The 23,027-nt window shown below is 34.5% G+C and overlaps 2 protein-coding genes across 5 annotated transcripts; both read left to right on the forward strand.

Moving 5' to 3' along the window:
• Positions 1 to 1,443: 1,443 nt before the first annotated feature.
• On the forward strand, positions 1,444 to 20,766 carry hoxd3a (homeobox D3a). Of its 4 annotated transcripts, none has more exons than XM_083536755.1 (4): positions 1,444 to 1,715; positions 16,098 to 16,160; positions 18,335 to 18,867; positions 19,159 to 20,766. In XM_083536755.1, the coding sequence occupies exons 3-4, from the start codon at positions 18,429 to 18,431 to the stop codon at positions 19,905 to 19,907; spliced, it is 1,188 nt and encodes a 395-aa protein (XP_083392881.1). In that variant the 5' UTR covers positions 1,444 to 1,715; positions 16,098 to 16,160; positions 18,335 to 18,428; the 3' UTR covers positions 19,908 to 20,766. The 4 variants fall into 4 exon arrangements, with proteins under 4 accessions (XP_083392881.1, XP_083392883.1, XP_083392884.1 ...); XM_083536757.1 differs by lacking the exon at positions 1,444 to 1,715 and adding an exon at positions 4,183 to 4,278; XM_083536758.1 differs by lacking the exon at positions 1,444 to 1,715 and adding an exon at positions 11,722 to 11,838.
• On the forward strand, positions 7,354 to 9,926 carry hoxd4a (homeobox D4a). The gene is made up of 2 exons (XM_083535968.1): positions 7,354 to 7,971; positions 8,347 to 9,926. Exons 1-2 carry the CDS (start codon positions 7,566 to 7,568, stop codon positions 8,634 to 8,636), a joined length of 696 nt encoding a protein of 231 aa, XP_083392094.1. The 5' UTR covers positions 7,354 to 7,565; the 3' UTR covers positions 8,637 to 9,926.
• Positions 20,767 to 23,027: the final 2,261 nt, after the last annotated feature.

Below are 23,027 nucleotides of genomic sequence, written 5' to 3' on the forward strand. Positions count from 1 at the left end.
CTCTAAATTTTACGGAGACTATAAGTTTAAAAGACAGAAGCTCTTTACGACACAGCTAGAGGCTGTACTGCTACAATAGTCCAACTGTAAATCGCGCGCTGGTAAAACGGCCGCCTAAATCAGCGCTCGCCTCATTCTCACACGTTCTCTTGCTTCACAGCCCCCAAGGTCGGCTGTCATTAAATCCACTCCCAAATACCACCGCTATCCAAATTACCTTACTTTTGCTGATACCGCACATCCCTATATAAGTAATCCTGCAAGTACCAGTAGCCAAATTACAGATAGTTTTAATCTGTGGAATGGAAACGGGCACATTATTTACTTTCTTCAAAAAGGTCATACCATCCTCAGAAATGTAAGGTCAGTTAAGTAGTGGGAAACAAAAACATTGAAACACACTTGCATGAGCCCACTGGCAGCAACAGTTCTTTCGGGTAGACAATTACCGGCAAACCACGTATGCTAAATACTAGTAAAAAATATAATGTTCTATTATTATTCTTATTATTAAATATTCTTATTATTAATAGTAGTAATAGTAGTAGTTTTATTATTATTATTATTATTATTATTATTATTATTATTATTAATATAATTAATATTATTATTATTATAATCATATTGGATGGCTATTGTAGCATTTTACCTTAAGAACTAGTAGTACAATATAACTGGTTTAATGCTATTTAGTATTGTAACTTTCACTTTTAACTATTGTATTGTAGTTTTAACATTGACTCAGAATTAAAAAATAAAAAATTGCAAATAGAAATTGCAAAAATGCATAATACATATATACTATACACTGTAGTGCAATATAGATTTCTATTTTGATGTTTAATCGACATTATTGTTTGAGAAAAGTAAATATTTGGACCCGGCCTTATGTGTATCCTATGAATATATCTGTGTAAGTGTGTGTGTGTGTCTGTGTGTGTGTGTGTGTGTGTGTGTGTGTGTTACAAAGGGTATATACTATCTATCTATCTATCTATCTATCTATCTATCTATCTATCTATCTATCTATCTATCTATCTATCTATCTATCTATCTATCTATCTATCTATCTATCTATCTATCTATCTATCTATCTATATATATGTGTGTGTGTGTGTGTGTGTGTGTGTGTGTGTGTGTGTGTGTGTGTGTGTGTGTGTGTGTGTGTGTGTGTGTGTGTTTATTGTTCTAACTGTTGTAACTAAGTGATTGAGTTTTAACATTAAAAGAACATGACTTGTCGTAGAAGTAGTGCAACCTCGGACCATATGCACAAGGGGATTTGCGCCAGCCCCAAATTCCTTTTTTGTTCGAAGACAATTTACAGCTTGGCAATAGAATTTTTTATGGGCCTGTATCGCCTGTCATTGGATGCCACTGGTCATGTGCAGGAGGCAAGCGTCTTCATGGCCCCCTTTCGTGATTTTTCAAGCGATTTTTTTTACCGCATTCTGCAGCTAAAGCGTTGTAACCCAAAGACATTTTCTCTGCTCGCATGTTTGTTTGTTTTTTGTTGTTGTTGTTTATTTCCAGAAAGGCTAAGTGAGACACAAGTATGGCCAAAGAGACATCCTAAAGCTTTATATCTGTCACCATGTGCTGTCCGACGCTAGAACCTGTATACAGATTATATCTGGCAGCACAAAACACAAAAATGACTCAAAATATCGTCAAACGACAGAGAACAGAAGGCATGGATTATCCGGATTCGTTTGGTGAGTTAATTTTATATCACGCTATTCTGTTCTGATCAGCATTATCACATTACACATTACTCTGAGGCAAGAAATATACATTGCTTGAGCAACTAACACTAATAATCTGTCGCTAACCATTGAGAGTATTCTTTTCTTAAACACAATACTCATCTAAACACTACAGAGTTTATACAGAATATCATTAATACTGTCCCTCATAAAATTTCGTTAATAATGATGGAATGATCTTGACAAGGTCATCTTTTTGTTTAAATTACTTTTCTTTGTCGATTTTATATAGTAACTGTCCTATTTTGGTAGACAATATTTCAAAATTATTTGGTATGTTTATATAAACAATACAACAACAATTGTAATAAGTAATTATTATATAATTGTCGATGATGATAATGGTAATGATGATTGTTGTTGTAGTAGTTGTTGTTGTTTGCTATTGGTTGTTGAAACCTATTGTGAGTAATGTTAAAAATAATGTTGGTATTATGTGTATAATTTATGTATTAAACATATATATTTAGAATATAATGAACTCTGATTTGAGATAGGTGATAGCTTGTGTCATTTATATGAAATATTTCGTCTTCTATATACCATGAAAATATTATTCTGAATATTGAAATTTAAACAACACAAAATTATAATTTGTCTAATAAGAAATTCGATGCTGCAGTTGTGTAGTTTAATGTTTAATGTTCTTTTTCCAAACGAGACTGTGTAAGTTCTGTGGCCAGTTGGGTGCTGTGTAACAAAGACAGTATTTCACCAGTGGCTGACAAGACAGCTGCAAAACTATTTACAGCCTACTGCAATGCGGCAAGAAAAGGAGAGAAAGGCGTAGAATTAGAGGCATACTAAACAGTACACAAGCGCCTGTATCCAATTCTTAATAGACAAAATAACTTTTACTTTTGCAATTTCAATATATTCCTTAACACAAAACACACAATCTAGATATAGAAAAATAAAACCTTTATTAATAGTATTAAAATGTTAACAAGATTAAGATTTAAAGTATTATCTTGTAACGGAAATGATAATCAATATACTGAAAAAAATATAAACAGGGAATATATATATTTTACAACCTTAATTAGTTAATTATGCAAATACATATGGACATTTTTAAAACAGTTTTCTTACGTTAGTATATATGACAGATTATAATGGCATCTGAATTTTTTTTGAACGATTGTATTTCTTTTAAAGAATTTATGAATCTATGAAATTCTTTCTTCGTTTAAGAGTTTTAATATCTACATTACGTCATCACTAAAGAGCGAAAAAAAAGACCCACTTACGCCAATAAGATAACAATACCCCTATCTACCGACAGTCGGCACTGTTGTTCAACACTCTTCTACCTTTTGCTAGGGTCCTTCAACATGTAGTAGTATCACAGGGCCAAGTTGTGGTTGGTTGAAAAAAGCATGTGACCTATCTATAGAGAATTATGTCCCTACGTGTAAAAGGAAACGTATTGAAGAGCTTAAAGGAATGAAACAAACTCAAAAAGCAAAGTCTGGAATATGGAATAAAGCAGCAACAACATAGGCCTTAAATAGTATATGGATAATTTCTGGAGGACAGAGCAGGTTCTAAAGGTCTGAATAAGGATGCTCGCGATGTGTACGTCTTCACAATATTGCTCCTTTCTTATTTCAATTACAATTTTAATTGTATAGTATTCATTGTAATAGTGTGCTATAGTATTAAAAGTGGGTACTTGGGTCCAAGAAAACCATTAACTAAAATAGTTTTCTCAGGTATTGAATATACAAATGATAATGATAATAACCCAATGAACAGAATACCTTTCATTAACAGAGTAATGAATATGAGTTTCCCAGTTTTACGTGAATATGAGTTTAGGAAATTCATAACCTTTCATAAAACGTAAAAGTAAATGTAACCAGGCATATTTGCTGCTTTTGAGGAAGGCAAACAGTCGCCATATGGAGAGAGAATTTAGTTTTCAAAGGTTCTCACATTAGCTGTAGTGCTGTTCGCACCAGGGATGCATTTTATTGCTTTATTGGCTCAAATTTAGGAGTCAAATTTAAAGTGTGAAAAAACACTCACAGATGTTCTCAGGGTACGGACAACGATTGTTCTGGGATGTTTAGCTAGCAAAATAAAGCAAATCATTAGTTTAACATGTATAAAATAGCATTTACAAATGTAAATAATGTATATATTTAGATTTAAAGATCATAACGTTGTTTTCTCCAGCATTCAAACTTCGTTTCCCATCTAAGAAACAGGAATGCTTTTATTTCCTCTTGACATCAGCGTAATCTCCATTATTGAATAAGTGCAACTTTCCGGGTTATTTATGGCACCAGCGCGCTGTCATGAATGGCTGTGGGGAAGCACGTGATACCATTAAACTTTGTTTTATGGCCAGGGAGTTGACAAGCCAAAATATAATTCACGTTGTGTATTAGGAAGGCCTTGCAGACGTTTAGAAAAGATCACAGTGTTGGTACGGGAGCCCGAGTAAGTGCTGACATGGATATCGACGCATCTCAGTGCGCATTACGTGATCAGAAAGTCCCACGAGGTAAGCGCGATTACTATAGTTGTCACTGAACTTGTGCGGGGTTGAATTGCTTTTGATTCGTTAACATTGTATTTCAAAACTTTACATGTCGTTGCCAGTGTGGCTTGTTTGTAAATTGTTAATGTTAGTTCTCACAGAGTAGAAAAGTATACTAAAAATGTCGGCGTGAGTAGAATTTCTTGTCCGGATTTAATGCTTCTTTATCAAGGAAAGTAACGAGGGCCTCGAGGACAATGGCTACGATATAAAAAAGTGAAGAATTAGGATTAAAGAGTAAAAAAAAAAAGACAGTGAGAGGAAAAATCTACCATTTTTGTTTTCGTTTCGCTAGCTATTAATAACAATATATAGAGCATAGTTAAAACAATATATTTGCTTGCTGAGATGAAATATGCGAAAACATATGAAACTATTTACCACTGTGTTTAAACCACATTTAATGAGTATTGAATTTAATAACATTGACGCAGCTACATGTTGTCTCGCACTGGCATACAAACTTAAGATAAATTAAAAAGAAAAACGAATACTTAGTCATCAATATTTGCATGAATTTAAACTCTGAAAGTAAGTAATTTTATTTTATTTATTATATATGCGCTCTAGCGCCCCCATCCCAACTACTCAACATGTAAATAGGGCAAATAATAAATGATAGTAATAATAATTATTATTATTATTAATTTATATTTTTTACCATTGTTGATTTGAATAAAATAATAATTGTACATGTAGAATAATTTATTTATGGTATAGATGTATGGATGGATGTATTATATATATATATATATATATATATATATATATATATATATATATATATATATATATATATATATATATATATATATATATATCTATATATATATATATATATATATATATATATATATATATATATATATATATATATATATATATATATATATATACACACACACACACACACACAGGGGGAAATTGCTAATTTCATATCGAGAGACGTTTGACAGTTCTGTTGACAACCCGTCTGTTTTTCTTTTATAATATCAGGCGACTAATTCAGGACTGATTTGTATTAATTAGAACGATTAATACGATTATATAAAAGCGACTATTTTAATGTCTGTATTTTAAATAGTTGTAGTTCAGTAGTAATTCACTTCGAAATTATTGCAAAATAATCCTGGTTCATGGTAAACGTTTGGACAGAGGTCACGACAAGCGTTGACTTTTCTCTCCTTTTGTTCATCAGTAACTCGGCTTTGACCCGCACAAGCAAGGTGAATCTCAGGTCAAGCTGTCTAATACATATTAAAATGCAAGACGCTTTTAAACTAGAAGATATTTCATAGAAAATATTTTAACTCAAGATCAACTCCTATAGATTTCCTGCTGTATCTAATCACATTATTCGATAAAGTTATGATTTGTATATTAGTATTAGAGATACACAGTTTATATATAATAATAATATTACATATATTCGTTATTCATAAAATTTTTGAATCTATGAACAGTAAAATTATATTAGAAAATGAGCTTAAACACTGGTTATTAGGAGGTCAAAAAGAATTCATGAAAACAAAAACCTGTGTGACGTGAGTTGTAAATGATTCTGGTTGACCTTTCGTCATTTCTTTTTTTCTTTCTTTCTTTCTTTCTTTCTTTCTTTCTTTCTTTCTTTCTTTCTTTCTTTCTTTCTTTCTTTCTTTCTTTCTTTCTTTCTTTCTTTTTCTATTTATTTTTACTTATCATTGTCAATTGGAGGTTAAGTGAGACCTATTGATTTACTTTAGTTGTACGGGCATGGATAATGTGTGAACAAATCTTAGAATTTCCTTAGAGTTTCTTCTGTGTGTTCCTGTTTCCTCCGAACATACATTGAACTCTCGATTTAACTGGTTTTGTCTAGCAATTATTACATGAAATGTGCATGTTCAAATGGTGCACGATATGCAGTATTTTCTGTCAAAAGGGTGGTCTGATAAAAAAGCTGCATTGTTTATTATTTAAAAAAAAACATTTAGGTATGAAATTGGTTAAAGAGATATTACATAAGTTATCAATGAAGGTGGCGTTTGTTTTTCTTAATGTGCTCTCTGCATTAACGGTTTTGTCACAAGCGCAACTGAACGTATATTTACATATATACCGTCGTCTATATATACCCTGTAGAACCGAATTTGTGTGAAAAAAATCACGGTCACAGATTCGATTCTAGGGGAGTATATGGTCGATGCAAAAACTTCGAACTTTTATCTTTCGTTTCGCTTTGCGTTTCATAGGCCATTGTGGGTTTTAAGTGTTGCTGTGTTGCTGTGGTCTAACAAATGGATAAGTTAAACAGACAGTTGATGAGTACGAGCAAAGTGTTATCCATGGTGTAGTGCATTTCGATTAAAAACGCGTTTGTTTTGAGCTTAAAAAAAAATGCATTGACTCCCATTAAGACACTCAAGACATTGGCGTTATTTTTTATTTCCATGATACTCAGAAACACAATCCTACACTTGAATGTATGACCCTCTAAGCTATAATATTTGCTATTGTACTTTATAATTTTTGGTATTATCCATAGAAGGTTTAGCTTCTAGTGTGCTCGTAACAATAGAATCATCACCTTCCAGTTGTGCTATTTGGTGTTTGATTATTGATTGGCACGCTGCATTGATGCCCATCCACAGCGCTCCATAGAATCCACTGAATGAGTGTGTAAGCCAATTGGGCGATGAGACTCCTGTAACTTCTGAATGACCTCTTCATCACAAAGACGGTCTCAGTCAATTGTCTATCGGCTTTATACCGCGCTTTTTGCAGAAGAGGTCACATATTTTGTTTTTTATTTGTTTGCCAGATAGAATTTCTGGATTCAGTTTGATTTTTATGGTTTAAATGTATCATTTATTAATATGAATATTACTGTGCTTTCAAATTATAATAATAATAATAATAATAATAATAATAATAATAATAAATGATAATAACGTTCAGTTAATTTTGTTTTGAGAAAAGCGAAGCTGTTCATTTTTAGGTTAGTTTTCAACGTTTGTATGCAGTACACAAGCTAAGCCAATACACTGTATAATCAATTAATCCAGCTGATGAAATTATGCAAAGTTTGTTCAATTCTGCTGCTAGGTGTGTATGGCTTTTTACCCGCTAATAGACTCCCTTCACCTCCATTGGCCAAATCCGGTCACATGGGTGACTAACTTTATTCAGTTGACAGCAAGTAGGAGGGCTTTATGGAGGGAGGAAAAAAAGACAACTAGAGAAAAATTAGTATTTTCTACCTTCAGAAATTAATGGCCATGAGTTCGTACATGGTAAACTCCAAATATGTGGATCCCAAATTTCCTCCATGCGAAGAGTATTCGCAGAACAGTTATATACCTGAGCAGGGCTCTGGATACTACAGTCCATCGCAGGACACTGATTTCCAGCATCCAGGGATCTACTCACGTTCAAACTACTCGGAGCAGCCCTACAGTTGTAATACTGTGCATGGCTCAACACAACCGTCGCGGGGTCATGTGCAGGAGCAAGGCAGCCATCCTGGATCTTTATCCTCTCAAAGCGAGCAGTGCTCTCCGATTCAAATATCTGGCCCGAGGACTTGTGACCAACAACAAAACACAAAGAATCAGAACGGGACAACCAGGCAACCTGCAATAGTTTATCCCTGGATGAAGAAAGTCCATGTCAGTACGGGTAAGCTTCGTTCAGTTATACTGTCGTTTTCAGCTATATTTAAATTCCGCTAGGCCCATATGAGATACGCAAAAATTATTCGGTGAAATATTTATGGTTTCTTGTGAAGGGGCCGCCAATTACACTAGTCATAAATTTTTATTGCTTAGGAAATAGGCCGCTGGCTGTATTGGCTGCCTCAGCGATGCTGAGAAGCCCAAGTGGGCAATCGAATTTTTCTATTGAAAACTACAGGATATGGCATTAAAATATTTAATACAATTATTTAAAATGTATGGAAAATTGTATTCGAAATGATGCAAAGTTAATTCTTGAAGTGGAACTGTTCTTTACTGGGTTAACTTGCTCACCCAAGTGTGTCCTTGTCTTTTCCAGTGAACCCAGATTTCACAGGACCGGAACCCAAGCGCTCGCGGACAGCCTACACGAGACAGCAGGTTTTAGAACTAGAAAAGGAATTTCATTTTAACAGGTATCTAACCAGACGGCGTCGCATCGAAATAGCGCACACTCTTTGCCTCTCTGAGCGACAGATCAAAATCTGGTTTCAGAACCGAAGAATGAAATGGAAAAAAGATCACAAACTACCCAATACGAAGGGAAGGTCGACATCGGCTACAAAACACGTTCAGAAGGACAGCCAAACAGACATAACAACTTTATAAAAGAATGGAATCATTTTACCCCAGAAGTACAAATGGACTGTATGAAAAACAATATTTCGTTGGTCTTTGCATGGTTTTAAATCCTGACATTCCAAACATTAAGCTATTTAATATGAAGCAGAAGCACACATCATTACCAAACGCAGTATGAACGGATATCGCATCAAAAGGTGCTTAAATACAATTTAAATATTGTATATATAAAGTGACAGAGGGCATCACAACATGATTTACGGGCAGTCATAAGGTATATTTTGAATTCTCCAATAAAAAATTGCATTATATGTATGAAAGCAAGTGAACTTTAGAAATCACATTCGTTTCATGATTGCTGTTATATTTGCCTTGTAGTCATTAATCTCCTAAATGTATTATGGCCTGTGATCATTTCGATAAATTATTTTTAATCGAAAGAAGTGGTTTATGACTTTAGCTAAAATGCATTAAACTGCCGGATCAAAGAGCATTAATACCCAGCCTGAAAATATTCGCAATTAATTTACAAATATGGGTAGAAATTCGTTTCCCGTATTAAAAATTCTAAAATGATTTAAACATGGCGAGGGCTAAACAAAACTATTATATTTCTGTCTTTTAAACATACAAAGATTTTATAGCATTCGTTACTAAATTTATAGCGATATGGAAAGAACAAAATAAAGCGTTCTTTGTAAATGACTAAAACAGGAAGCGCAGCATTTAAAATCTATTTTACTTTGTTGACCATAGTATTGGATGCCTTGAAGGTTATAAATCTCACTTGACAGTTTTGTAAACAATGTACAATTAAAGCAGCTGTATATCTGTCTTCCAGATGTCATCAGAAATTCCTAAATAATAGTTCATTTATTATTTCACGTACTTCTGGGTTTGAGCTAAACTTTTCTGTATCTTTATTTTTTATTTATTAAATGCCAGAATGAGAATGTTGAGAGTTCTTGTTTTTAATTTGTATGTGAATTCAAGTTGTCGTTCCTTAAATATATTATGTTTAGTTAGAAGAAGTGCATTATTTTTTAATTCTATATATTTCTGTATTTTATGCATATTTTCTACGAGCAAAATTTTCTAGTAAAGGAATAATAGAGCTCATCAAGAAAACGTTTATTCTCAGATCACGGATACCCTGTTGCAATAAGACACAATGTGTATAGTTCGCTAAAAGAAAATAGGTCTGCTGTTTTTTGGTTCCATTAAGATTTTATTTTGAGCAACAGTGCTGGGCTTCAGCTCTAAAAATGTGAGAGGAGGTATTCACATCGTGATTAAAGATTGACTGTTCTACTGTTATTGTGATCTCTTTGTCTTCTTGAACAAAACCGTGAAGCGCTCACACATTGCGAAGACGTCTTCTGCCCCAAGTCTTCACGTTGAGAGGTCTGAAAAGGTATTTTACACAGAAGTTCGACAAAAGCCTCGCGGGCAGGTTCATCCAGAGGACACCGTTTCTCTTGCCTTTCGACGCTTTTGAGCCGTGAGCACTGACCTCTAAACCCCTGACCTGCGGGACAGGCCATTCTCGGCCAGACACAGCGTAGGAGCAGCGTAGGAAAAAATATATCTATAAATCCTTATATTATTTCTAAAAACACGTCAGTTAAATTTTGCTTTAAAAAGAACAAAAATAAAAAAAACAATTCTCAAAAAATAAATGAATAAAAATCCCACCGGTGCGAATTTTTTGAAAGAAAAGTTGTGTTCATTTGTTCAGTTTTCCCTTTTCAACACTGTAGATTCCCGGGTGTCATCAGCTTCCCTCTATTGATATTTAGCGACCCATATTTGTTTACGAGGAGACACACACACACACACACACACACACACACACACACACACACACACACACACACACACACACACACACACACACACACACACACACATACATTATACATACAACCACACACACACACCACACACACACACACACACACACACACACACACACACACACACACACATATATATATATATATATATATATATATAATATATATATATATAATATATATATATATATATATATATATATATATATATATATATATATATATATATATATATATATATATATATATATATATATATATATATATATATATATATATATATCTATCTTCCTGTGGGCTCACCACCTGCAGGAGGGACCGTAAGGGACGGTGCTGTGAGGATTGGGCAGCAGTCGAAGGCGGGGGCCTGCTTAGACTGACTATTACGGATTAGCGGGAGAAAATGAATGAATGAATGAATGAATATATATATATATATATATATATATATATACATATATATATATATATATATATATATATATATATATATATATATATATATATATATATATATGTATTTATGTGTGTGTGTGTGTGTGTGTGTGGTTGTGAATGTGAATTGGAGAGAGAGAGAGAGAGAGAGAGAGAGAGAGAGAGAGAGAGAGAGAGAGAGAGGCAGGCTCTGCGGGGGAGTAGGTCTTCCATATCATTCACGCTGAATGGCAATCACTTTCAATACAAGATCAAGCATGTAGTTTTCTTTATTTGATTATAGCTATAAGCCGTCCTGTATACTACATACAGCAATGTCTGAGCTAAAATCTGCTATAAATTCCCCCCTGACAGAGGTCCATCTACATTTTATACCTAATTATGAATAAACAATGAAAAACATTGTGAAGATAGTGAAAACTTTTTCCCCAAAGATGCCCAAACTGTCCAAGACTGCAAATAAAAACTGCTCCCTGCCTTTTAGTGAATTCGCACAGCGTTTAAACTGTGGTCTATATGTCTTAATACAATAAATGGGAGCCATAGGCAGTACCATTTGCTGTGACACTACCCTACCAGCGCCGCTCCCTCAATGGTGTTCAACGGCCATATTTGATTTCCAGCTGTTCGCAGAAAATGTCTTCGCCAAGCGAGACAGCCCTTTAAGATATATTAAACTGCGCTGTCGGAATCTGAAGACAGAACTCGGCGACTATATGGTTCCGTTCTATATCTTTTTTTCTATTTGATCACGTGACTGTCTAAATAATTAATGCAGCACGTCCCCTTAGAAACACGGCGTCGTCATTAATCGCGAGGACTCTATCAGACTTGAAAACTGAAGAGATCCAAGAAAATAATATCCTATCGGTTCGGTACCCTCGGCAACTATAACCAGCACTTTTATTTTTTACAGCATTTCAACCACTGGAAGCTTGGTAGGTAAACATTTAATGTTCATTTATTTTATAAGAAGGTAAGGTGAACATATCTGTCAGAAAGATGATGAATAATGCCCACTGATAAATGCACGAAGCTTCCTCGAAAACAGACAGGAGTCGGAATAAAAGCATGGGACTGCCTTTTTTGTGTGTATAAATCGTTGTGATCACCTCCCGATTTAAATGTGCATTGCAGACCACAGCAGCTGTTTAGTCGCAATTGTGGTTATATGGCGGTTATTGCAGACCATTTAAAACCAGTGTCCCGACAGATTTTAGTTGCATTTATTAATATGAAATTTTGGCACATGTGCATTAGTCGTAAAAAAGCGACTAAAAAGCAGTTCTTTCGGGTTTATTTGTGGCAATTCTTTTTGGGTGCATTGTTGAGTGTGTAGGATTGTAAATGGGCTGTATTGCACGGCAGTGAAAACACATCAAACAAAAATTCGGGCTTTATTTGTTTATTGATAAGAAATAAGAAATAGGGAAAAGTAAGCAGGGCAATAAACCCTATATATAAAGATAGCTTTAAAAAATCATAATAATTGTGTAAAAATCTTCACGGTCCACACACACACACACACACACACACACACACACAACACACACACACACACACACACACACACACACACACACACACACAAATACATACTAGCAATTGAAGACAAATTTTTTTCGAAAATACGAAGTAATTGTAAATATAGAAGTATGCCAATGGTTAGAGAAAGCTGACGGAGATGTGCATTGCTGTAAATCAAAGTCAGTAATTCCTGAAAGGGTGAGAGGCTGTTGGGGGCCGGCCGAAGACCGTAAATCTTTCACTTTTATTGCCCCATGAACATATGCTGCAAACGGAGACCGCTCGCATTCTCTCCTCAGGACAAGCGTGTTCGGCCACGTTCCCACGTCACTTCATCTTCAACCTTGCTTTGAGTAATCCACTTCAAAAATATTAATGCATCATGAAAATACAGCGACAGCATGAAAACATAAAAAACACCAGTAAATTAAAATCAGAATTTATTTGTGCAACCTAATTTATTCTTTTCTTCCCAAAGAGGTAGTAAAAAGCACGACTAACACCGGTTTTATTATTATTATTATTATTATTATTATTATTATTATTATTATTATTATTAGTAGTAGTAGTAGTAGTAGTAGTAGTAGTAGTAGTAGTAGTATTCTTCGTATTATTATTATTATTATTATTATTATTATTATTATTATTATTATTATATAGATGTTCTATTATACATAATAGTGGTATGAAAAAAACAGAACAAGGCTTGTAATGATTTTGATGAATCTCTCTGGTTGAAGGGGTCATACATTGTTGTCAGTGCTTGAACCATAATCGTCAAACATTATTTCAAAGCTTACTTATAAACTATTAAGAACGCATTTTCAAAAGAAGACAAATATATGAGACAGGTACTCCCACAATGTACAAATAAAATCATAATTTACTCCAAACTGCCCAATAAAAAAATCAGTTTAAAATTGTAACTATAATGTCGACATTTAGCTTTATGCAAATTAATAAGACAGTTACTATTTCAATGTGGGGGTTTTTTTGGTTTTTTTGGTTTTTTTTACACTTTTTGGCATATCCATTGGTATATCGCTTGCAATGAACTTGTCATAATTACATCAGTAGACGTTTTTAAGAGTTGAGTATAATATAAGGACCGTACAAAGATAATTTTTCAGAAAATTATGTTAGAACTCTTGCTTATGAAAGTGGGGTGAACTGTATGTAGTGTGTTAGAGCTTTGTGAGGGTTTGTGAAGTAGAGCTTGGTTGGAGTAGCACCCTCAATCAGGACAATCTACTATCCAGATCACGTGAACAAATATGCTCGTATTTTAAGGCAGCGCCTTTATTTGTCATGATAAAGGGTTCTGAAACGCCAATATCGCAATGTTGACTCGAACGATTACCTATCTGCTGTAAACGTGTATTATTATTTTTACAGTTGGAGGTTGACTGCAAGCATTATTTCGTTTTTTTTTGGAATAAGGATACCTGCTTGGCTTTTTTTTATTGGTAGTTGAGTGAGTGGCTTCCATTCTTTCGGGAATACTGTCTGCATTGGTATATGGAAATGTTTGGAAAAGCGCAAGATCGGGTTTAGAACTGTGCCGTGCACAGACAAAGGGTGAAGGATATATTCGAGGTGCTACGAGGATAGGTACGGAAATTAAGAAGCCAGACTCTGTGATGAATTGATTCTCAGGTAAGCAATTGCATGGCAAAACGCAACCTTTATCCATGTACTCTTCCAGTCAGAAATATGATTTATTTGATTCAGAGCAGATGATCTTTATTAACGTCTCAGGATCTTTAACCAAGCAAGTACAATTTATGGACATCGGCGAAATTTGTGGAACTAATTTACAGTTTCGAGCATCCATAAACACTTTTCAAAGGTTAGCTTGGACGGATGTCTCATTCATACGACTGACGCAAAATTTTATCGCTGATATTGCGTTCAGACAAATACAAACTAAAAACAAAAAGGAGAAACTACTGTAACCTCTGCTTCTGGCTCATAGCTTGTAAGATCGTAAATCACTTTAATTTGTTGTCTTATACTCAAATAGACAAGATTTATTTGGTTTAGATTATATGCATTGTTAAGCAATAAAGTTACCATATTCAAATCAATGCATATGTTATATATTTTAACAAATTAAGCATAACATCGTATCGTACTTAATGCATTATTATCATTTTGGAATTATTATTATAATTATAATAATAATAATTATTATTATGATGATACATTAATGCAGTTTGTTTAATTTTTTCTAAGTAAGTTTTTTAAGTAAGTTTTACTTTAATCGGATAATCGAGCGCCTAATAATCAGGAAGCCATATTTAAAGAACTATAAAAGAATAAGAAATGTATGTGATTGTAGTAAATCGACAGACAGACATAGAGAGACAGACAGACAGACAGACAGACATAGATAGATAGATAGATAGATAGATAGATAGATAGATAGATAGATAGATAGATAGATAGATAGATAGATAGATAGACAGACTTAGTCTGTGTGTTAGTGTAGCGACTGTATACGGCTAATAATAACAATAATAAATAAATGAAATAAAATCAGCTTTTCAAGCTAGCTTAAATAACATTAAATATAATCAAATAAACGAAATTCGGATCCAATTTGGGTTAAATACTCAAACCTACCTGCATTTTCGACTGGTTTTGGAATGGCGCGGTTTTATTCTCCGTCCGGCTTAACAATATTCAAACATTTAAACCATTAGAACAGAATAATAATTTAAGCAAGATTATGCGAAAAGACACAACAAACATAACATTCACTACACTCACCCGCACAGAATCGTAGACATTTAAGCTCGTGTTCTTTAGATCATAGATCATTATTTTAACAAGCCATTGTGTCATTATTTCTACAAGACTTACCGTGACACTGCGTGGGCGAAAACATTGTAATCTGATCAAGGCAAACCATGTTAAACATCAGAGACTGCAGGATTTATCCCATTTAGCAAGACTTTAAATATGAAGCGCCATCAAATGCGAGCTACATTACAAACGAGTTATTTGGATTTTAAATTGTTGCAGCTTCGCACTAAAGCGTAGGTTAAAGTCCTTTGTTTTTTCGCTAAGCTTTACGAATGCGCTAAAGAGCAGCGCATCTAGCTTGAGCTCAGAGATGTGGAGAAGTGTTTAAATATCATCTTCACGGGCTCTTTTTTTGTTTAAAAACACGAGAAGAAAAACTTGTGCGGTGTGGATTTCATTGTGACTTACTTGAGCACCTTCCGCCCGTTGTTCATTAATCAGTGAGTTATGGCTGGAGAAGCCAAAGGTCATCCAAAAGGCTTATGAGTGCTAAATATTTTGGTCAGCTACTTTGTGTAGAATCGCTTGTGTCAGTTTTTTTTTCCAATCTGTGTTTTAACATACATTCATTTCGCTAACGCTCTGGACCAAAAGTAAAGTTGAATAAATAACCAAGTAAGTAAGTGAGTAAATACAAAATAAATAAATAATAATAAAAAAATACAATAAAAATAAATTCTATTTCGTGGCTTTATATTTTCTTGGTAAATACACACCAGTCAATCTGTGGTACATAAATCTACGTATAACAGGAGGCTATACGAGATACTGTAAAAAGTACTTTTGAAATGCATCGACCCTTTGTAAGTAGTTTTTTATAGTTCACAAATCGACAATCAATAAATTAATTTTCATCCTCCAGGTCTTGGACCAAATAATCTGAACCGGTTGAGGGAAAACAGAAGACAGTGCAATAAAGGCCACAGTAAGTAACATTTCTTTATTTCTGAATACAAAATAAATGAAATATTATTTTCATTCATGACACATTAAACTTTCCTCTAAAATTATATTATATCTAATGCAAAAAGTGTTACATAAAAACACGTATACAAAACCACATATATCCAAATAAATACCCACACATAGTATTTAAACTGCGCGTGATACATATTCTATCCTAATAGTCTGGGAGTTACAGAACTGAGAATAGTAACGCACAAGGCACTTTGAGCCGAACAAACACAATGCATGCATACATGGCCTACAAATATCCCTATTTAAATGTACTTCTTTTCAGCTAAAAATAATTGCACGTGAATTTTGATGTTAGGCAATAGTTATATTAAGCACATATATCCGAAACGAGAGCAGAGTATACCCGACTTCGTGTAGTCTTCGGCGATTTCAATATATATTTTCCATATTTCAATATTCTCTTCGTCACGTTTGCAAGATGACGCCGTATTTCTAGACATTTCAAGACCGATATCTTACAATGTGTGGAGTAGAGTTAGGTAGCTGTATTTATACTGAGTGCCTGCTTGGGTGTAGCAGAGTAAGGCATTCTTTAACCCAGGCTTCCTCCTACGCTTGGGGTTGTACACTAAAGACCGTAACTCGTCTTTAGCTTCACTCCGGGGTTCAGCATAACAGATATAGTTGACCAGCCATACATTCTGTGGGATTTTACAGTGACAGGTGCATTGAAATGCGGGCCGTGGAGCTCCAGGCCATCTAATACTGTATTAAGCTGTGCTGACAACTTATTAGCCACTCTGTTTTTAAGGCATAAAACAGTAGGAAATGCTAGTGTAGCTGACTATAAACCTCACAGTTCTTGAGCACTTCAAAAGAGCGCAAGTGATCAGATTGCACTCTTGCATTTACCACGCACTTGTGATGTGATTAACGCACTTTGGTAGCCCTCCCACCATCACCAATTTCCATAACGGCAGTCACTGCTAGGAAACACAAGGAAGTCACATACTGCACCTCTTATAAATTATGAGAAATACATTATAAGGTCGAACAGATTTTTTTTTAATTGAGCCAAATAAGTCTACAAATGTATAGGATTTAGGAAACAGCAATATCTTACGATAGACGATGATAATGGACTACTAAAGACATAAACATTAAAGATGAAATACTCCAACAGCTCGACATCAACACTGATAACTTAGATGTCCATCGCTCAGAACAAGCGTTTAAATGGTAAAGAAAGGGATATTGTTCTGGCTAAAAAGTGCTGATTCGCCATCTGTCGTATTTTCGTTTGACTCAATAGGGAACTTTCAGAACGAGTTAAAGTTTAACTCTCTTGTTACATTCTTCTAATCATGAAAGGCTTAAAGAAAAAAACAGTTATAACAATTGAACAAAAATAATTATAAAGAGAATTATGTCTTATATATTTGTAATCAAACAAGGATTTGTTATCAAACGAATTATACAGATCGTCACATCATAAATACCCTAATGTAAAATAAATAAATAAATAAAAATAGTATAATTTTTTTTTAAATAATAAAAATTTATATATTTAACCGTGTGTTTGGACATTTATTTTGAGTTTAAAAATGTTTGTGCATAATCACTCAGTTAAATATTGTAAAATACTGAATAAACATTGATTTGAATTATCTGAAGAATAAATAGATTGGTGATAGAGGGAACAAATGAATGAAAGAATAAATAAATAAATAAATAAATAAATAAATAAATAAATAAATAAATAAATAAATGCATGAATTAAATCGAAAAATTACACTGAAGCAGAGCAGAAAGCTTACTTACACTGAACTCAATTTCTATCATGTGCCTAAGACAAAACGCTGGAGTTCAAGTTTTAGAATGAAAGAATGTTAAATGCATGTTTTATGTAAGGACAGCTATATATATATATATATATATATATATATATATATATATATATATATATATATATATATTATATATATATATATATATAGAGAGAGAGAGAGAGAGAGAGAGAGAAGAGAAGAGAAGAGAGAGAGGAGAGAGAAGAGAGAGAGGAGAAAGAGAGAGAGAGAGAGAGAGATGAGAGAGAGAGAGAGAGAGAGAGAGAGAGAGAGAGAGAGAGATTATACAATCAGTTTAGCTATAATTGATCTGAATTTGTTTCTTTCTTTGCAGATCAAAGTTTGAAGACCTTCTGGGAGGATCCAATTACATGACGCAAGAGCCTGTGCCATTGGACAAACCCACAAAGTAGTATAAAATCTTCACAATGCAGAAAGCCACTTATTATGATAACTCTGGACTTTTTGGAGGCTACTCATACTCAAAATCTGACTCATATGCGTATGGGCCCGCCCATCAGCCCTACCCCACCTCCAGCATAGAAAATGACTATCAGAGCCCCATCTGTTCCGTACAATCTACAACGGTCCGGCCGCCGGTGCACAAAAACAGCGACATTAATGGCAGCTGTATGCGACCAAATGGCAGCCAAGGCAGCCAACCAGAGAGTGTTGGTGACCAACAACAAGCGCCTCCTTTAGCACCCACCTCACCCAACTCGAGCAGCACCACCACCCAGAAAAAGAAATCTCCCAACAACAATGGTTCTAACACTTCCACCTCAGTCATAACGAAACAAATATTCCCATGGATGAAGGAGACGCGTCAGAACTCAAAACAGAAAAGTACCAGCTGCACAACTCCAGGTACTGACTATATAAACATGTGTTAGGCCACGTGTGTACATATTATGGGAGAGATGTTTGGACTGAGTTTACTGGTCTAGTGCATTAATGACTACTTCTTAGCTGCCTATGCAAGTGGTAGCATGTATGTTCTTGAGTAGAGAAAATGTTTAATTATTAACCCTGCCCCAACTAGTAAAATCCCAACAAAGATTAACAGAATTAATTCATGTGTCAGCATAGTTTGTTTGACCTTTTCCCTCGTGTTATATTTTTTTAAAAACATTCCATTTTTAAAACTATCCATTTCAGGAGAGACCTGTGATGACAAAAGTCCACCCGGTCCGGCCTCCAAGCGTGTGCGCACTGCGTACACCAGCGCCCAGCTCGTGGAGCTCGAGAAAGAATTCCACTTTAATCGTTATTTATGCCGACCACGAAGAGTCGAGATGGCCAATCTGCTCAATCTCACCGAGCGCCAAATAAAGATCTGGTTTCAAAACAGGAGAATGAAGTACAAAAAAGACCAGAAATCCAAGGGAATAATGCACTCTCCCTTAGGACATTCTCCGGACAGAAGCCCGCCGCTGAGTGGGCCTAATCACGTAGGATATTCTGGTCAGCTTCCAAATGTAAACACCCTGAACTATGATGCACCGTCTTCTCCTTCCTTCGCCAAGCCTCAGCAAAATATGTACGGCTTGGCTGCGTACACGGCGCCATTGGGCGGCTGTATACCGCAGCAAAAAAGATACCCGGGTGCAGAGTTTGAGCACCACGGCATGCAAGGGAACGGAAGCTTTGCCAATGCTAATTTGCAAGGCAGTCCTGTATATGTTGGGGGAAATTTTGTTGATTCGATGCCAGCTTCGGGCCCCATGTTCAACCTCGGTCACCTTCCTCATCCTTCATCAGCCAGTGTGGACTACAGTTGTGCCGCTCAGATTCCGGGCAACCACCATCATGGACCGTGTGACCCTCATCCCACATACACAGACCTCAGCTCTCATCACGCTTCTCAGGGAAGGCTGCAGGAAGCGCCGAAACTTACTCATTTGTAAGGATTTCACGTGCGTGTGCCCAAGCGAAGTGTCGCTTTTTATTACCTCATGAGTTCAAATTAATTTATATAACTACACTTCGAGAGACACAATGTATTATTCCTGTATTATTACTGATAGTACTATTACTGCTATGACTGTAAGAATTTTGAAGCTGTGGTCCATATCTCTTGACTGTTGACGATGCGAGAGAGCGTTTGTTGTCATTCGTTCAGATCTCGAAAGAGCAGCGCGTAAAATGAAGAAAATTTCATATCTTATTACTTGAAGGTAAGTTCTGTAGATTTTACAGTATTAGGCTTCCATCTTTATAGGGATGGAATTTGTAGGAAAAAAAATTCATTTCCATTGTTAGTCGTCTGTAAGTCATTGGTACCTATAAATCAGTTTTCACTAAAAGAGTCATTATTTATTATTTTCATCTGAGATTGTATGGCAGACATTTATCACTATTGTATATTTATTATTTATGATTTTGTAACACATTATTATTTATCTTTTCATGTGGACTATTTATATGGATTATAGTATGTTATGCAACCTAACTGGGAAATGCGGCATTATAAACACGAGCAAAATAATATGTGACTGGTGTATTTTTTTTTTCTTTTTATGTTTTTTCTTTTCTTTTTTTTTTTTTGCTGCAACAAATGGAAAGTGGATTTATGTGTCTTTTGTTTTCGTAATAAAAATCTGGCACTTTTTTTGTTTTACTTTTTTCATCTTTTACCTAATCATCCATAACAATTTTTTATTTTGTGAGTGAACAGTCCACGTTCAAATTGATGAAATGGTAACGATACGGAAATGTTATATTTTATTGTGTTATAGATTTTGTAAATAAAGTGCTTAAACTGAATTAGTGACATCATATTTGTGTAATCTTACAGTTATTTTTAGAATACGCTGGTCATGCAAATTTCTATGTCTAAAGGACCATATGTTTATATTACCTTATTCTCACTCAGTAATATCTCAAAACATGTAAGACCAGGACGCCATTTTGAAATGATATCCACAGTAAACAAAGAATGCAGGACTATATTCATGAACACCCAGCGCGCATTCTTGTTCGGTAGATAGCGTAAAGAGTATACAAATATGAATAATATCAAACAAATAGTCCACCTTTTTTTTACGATTATGTACATGTTGACATGGAACATTCGCCGATTGCGTAGTAATTGCAAAAAAAAATATTAAAATTAATGGTTTGAGCAGTGTTACAATTATAATACTTTAGGACGACCAGGTTAAGGTTAAGATTGTACCTGACATTTCCATTACGTTCTGTAATACATAAATAAATAAATAAATAAATAAATAAATAAATAAATAAATAAATACAAAAATAAAGCCTGACTTTCGCCATATGTATACAATTGGGCTGCTACTGCAGAATATATATGGCGAAAGTCAGCCATTATTTTTGTATTTATTTATGCTTGAATATTATGTTTGCATTTATATATATATATATATATATATATATATATATATATATATATATATATATATATATATATATATATAATTTTTTTTTTTTGTAAAGGCGTATCAATATATAATTAAACACCATACCACAATTTTATTCATTCAATTCTACTCAACTACATATTATGTTTCATAAATATAATCCATAAACAATTCTTCATCCGTAGTTGTTTAAATCCACCTTATAACGTGACAATAAATAGCACTGAGAATAGAAGCATTTCTTCACATTTCTAGTTTTATAGGCAAGGCAATCCTTCTCTGACTGAATGGGTCTCTCACCCGCCTCCCCCCTAGCGAGGTATTTCAAAGCTCATTAATCAAAAACTCGCCGCTTTCAGCCTCGCCGCTGATTCCACCTCCTTATGAACAAAGCTTTTGCATTCCCAACTCTAGAAACACATTTCATACTGCGAGAGGCCAAACTTTATCCCAAGAAAAGGAGTGTGACAGCATGCTTGCGGTGCAATCAGTGCATGGATAAGAAAGGGCTGGAGATGTTTAAGCTACAGTGAAGATGAGACGCTCACTGGTTTACTCAGCAGAAGGGTAGGTACACCATATTAAAAATTAATTATGACTACCAAGTATTTCTGAGAAATAGCTGGACAGTGGTTACTGCTCAAAAGTGTCTCACTAGAATGTAAAATGGAATGTTACAAAAAAAATGATTTAGTCTGAATTTAGTCATTTCTCACAGGCTATGGTTGTTACAAAAAAAATGATTTAGTCTGAATTTAGTCATTTCTCACAGGCTATGGTTTCCCACGGTCCCATCGTTTTGGTCGTTGCACAATAATGGCAGCCATTTTCCAACATCATTATAATGAATTGGTGGTTCTAAATTGCCTCATCCAGATAGTCCTGGCTAAGAAAATGACTCTGTCAGCCTTTTGACATCGGATGTGATCACAATACGTAGTGACAACCAGAGAAAAATAATAAAAAACAATGCATGTGTAAAATTACAACGGTTAGGGCTATTTTAGTTGGTCCAGGCGACAAATTATACTATAGAAGTGCTCTGTAAACTCTGTCCATGTCCGAGCTTTCATTTGAAACTCTGGTTTTCCATAGTGAGCCGTTAATCAGCCTGATATAAACAGCTGAAAGTCAGAAGTTGGATTTAAGATAAATAAAAAGGTTAGTTCGGTATGCCTTCTAAACTTTCACTTGAAATTGAGTTATTTGTGTATGACATTCATGTCTGAGTAGAATGTTTTAACTACTCAGAACTTTAATTACAGTAATTAAAATTCAAATTAGAAAAAAAAAACACCTGAAAGTAGTTTGCTGTCATTTTACTATTTCCTGACCCATTTTAAGTGGCCTTGAAAAAAAAAAAAACAGGCCGTATATATTGCTAGGATAATAATTTCAAAACACAATTAAGTCGATGTGTTGGACCATATTGCACGCTACTTCAACCTATGATGCTAATACATGTAGCAGGGTACTTTTTTGCTCTTTCAAATCTACAATTGCTACATAAAACAATTTATAGACCTTATTTAAGTACATTAAAATACATGATAGACTACAACGATGCATGTAATCATGTTAATGCGGTAATGATAAATGAGTCAGAAGACGATTCTACCATGAAGCTTTTTTGTGCTTTTAGAA

Source organism: Silurus aristotelis (genome assembly GCF_946808225.1).
Source record: "Silurus aristotelis genome assembly, chromosome: 3".
Taxonomy (NCBI): domain Eukaryota; kingdom Metazoa; phylum Chordata; class Actinopteri; order Siluriformes; family Siluridae; genus Silurus; species Silurus aristotelis.

What these genes read in the sequence shown, in the direction of transcription:
- hoxd4a (XM_083535968.1), top strand. Translation starts at nt 7,566, where the DNA reads ATGGCCATGAGTTCGTACATGGTAAACTCCAAATATGTGGATCCCAAA. An exon ending in GAAAGTCCATGTCAGTACGG is followed by an intron (nt 7,972 to 8,346) that starts GTAAGCTTCGTT and finishes TGTCTTTTCCAG; the next exon opens with TGAACCCAGATTTCACAGGA.
- hoxd3a (XM_083536755.1), top strand. Translation starts at nt 18,429, where the DNA reads ATGCAGAAAGCCACTTATTATGATAACTCTGGACTTTTTGGAGGCTAC. An exon ending in TACCAGCTGCACAACTCCAG is followed by an intron (nt 18,868 to 19,158) that starts GTACTGACTATA and finishes TATCCATTTCAG; the next exon opens with GAGAGACCTGTGATGACAAA.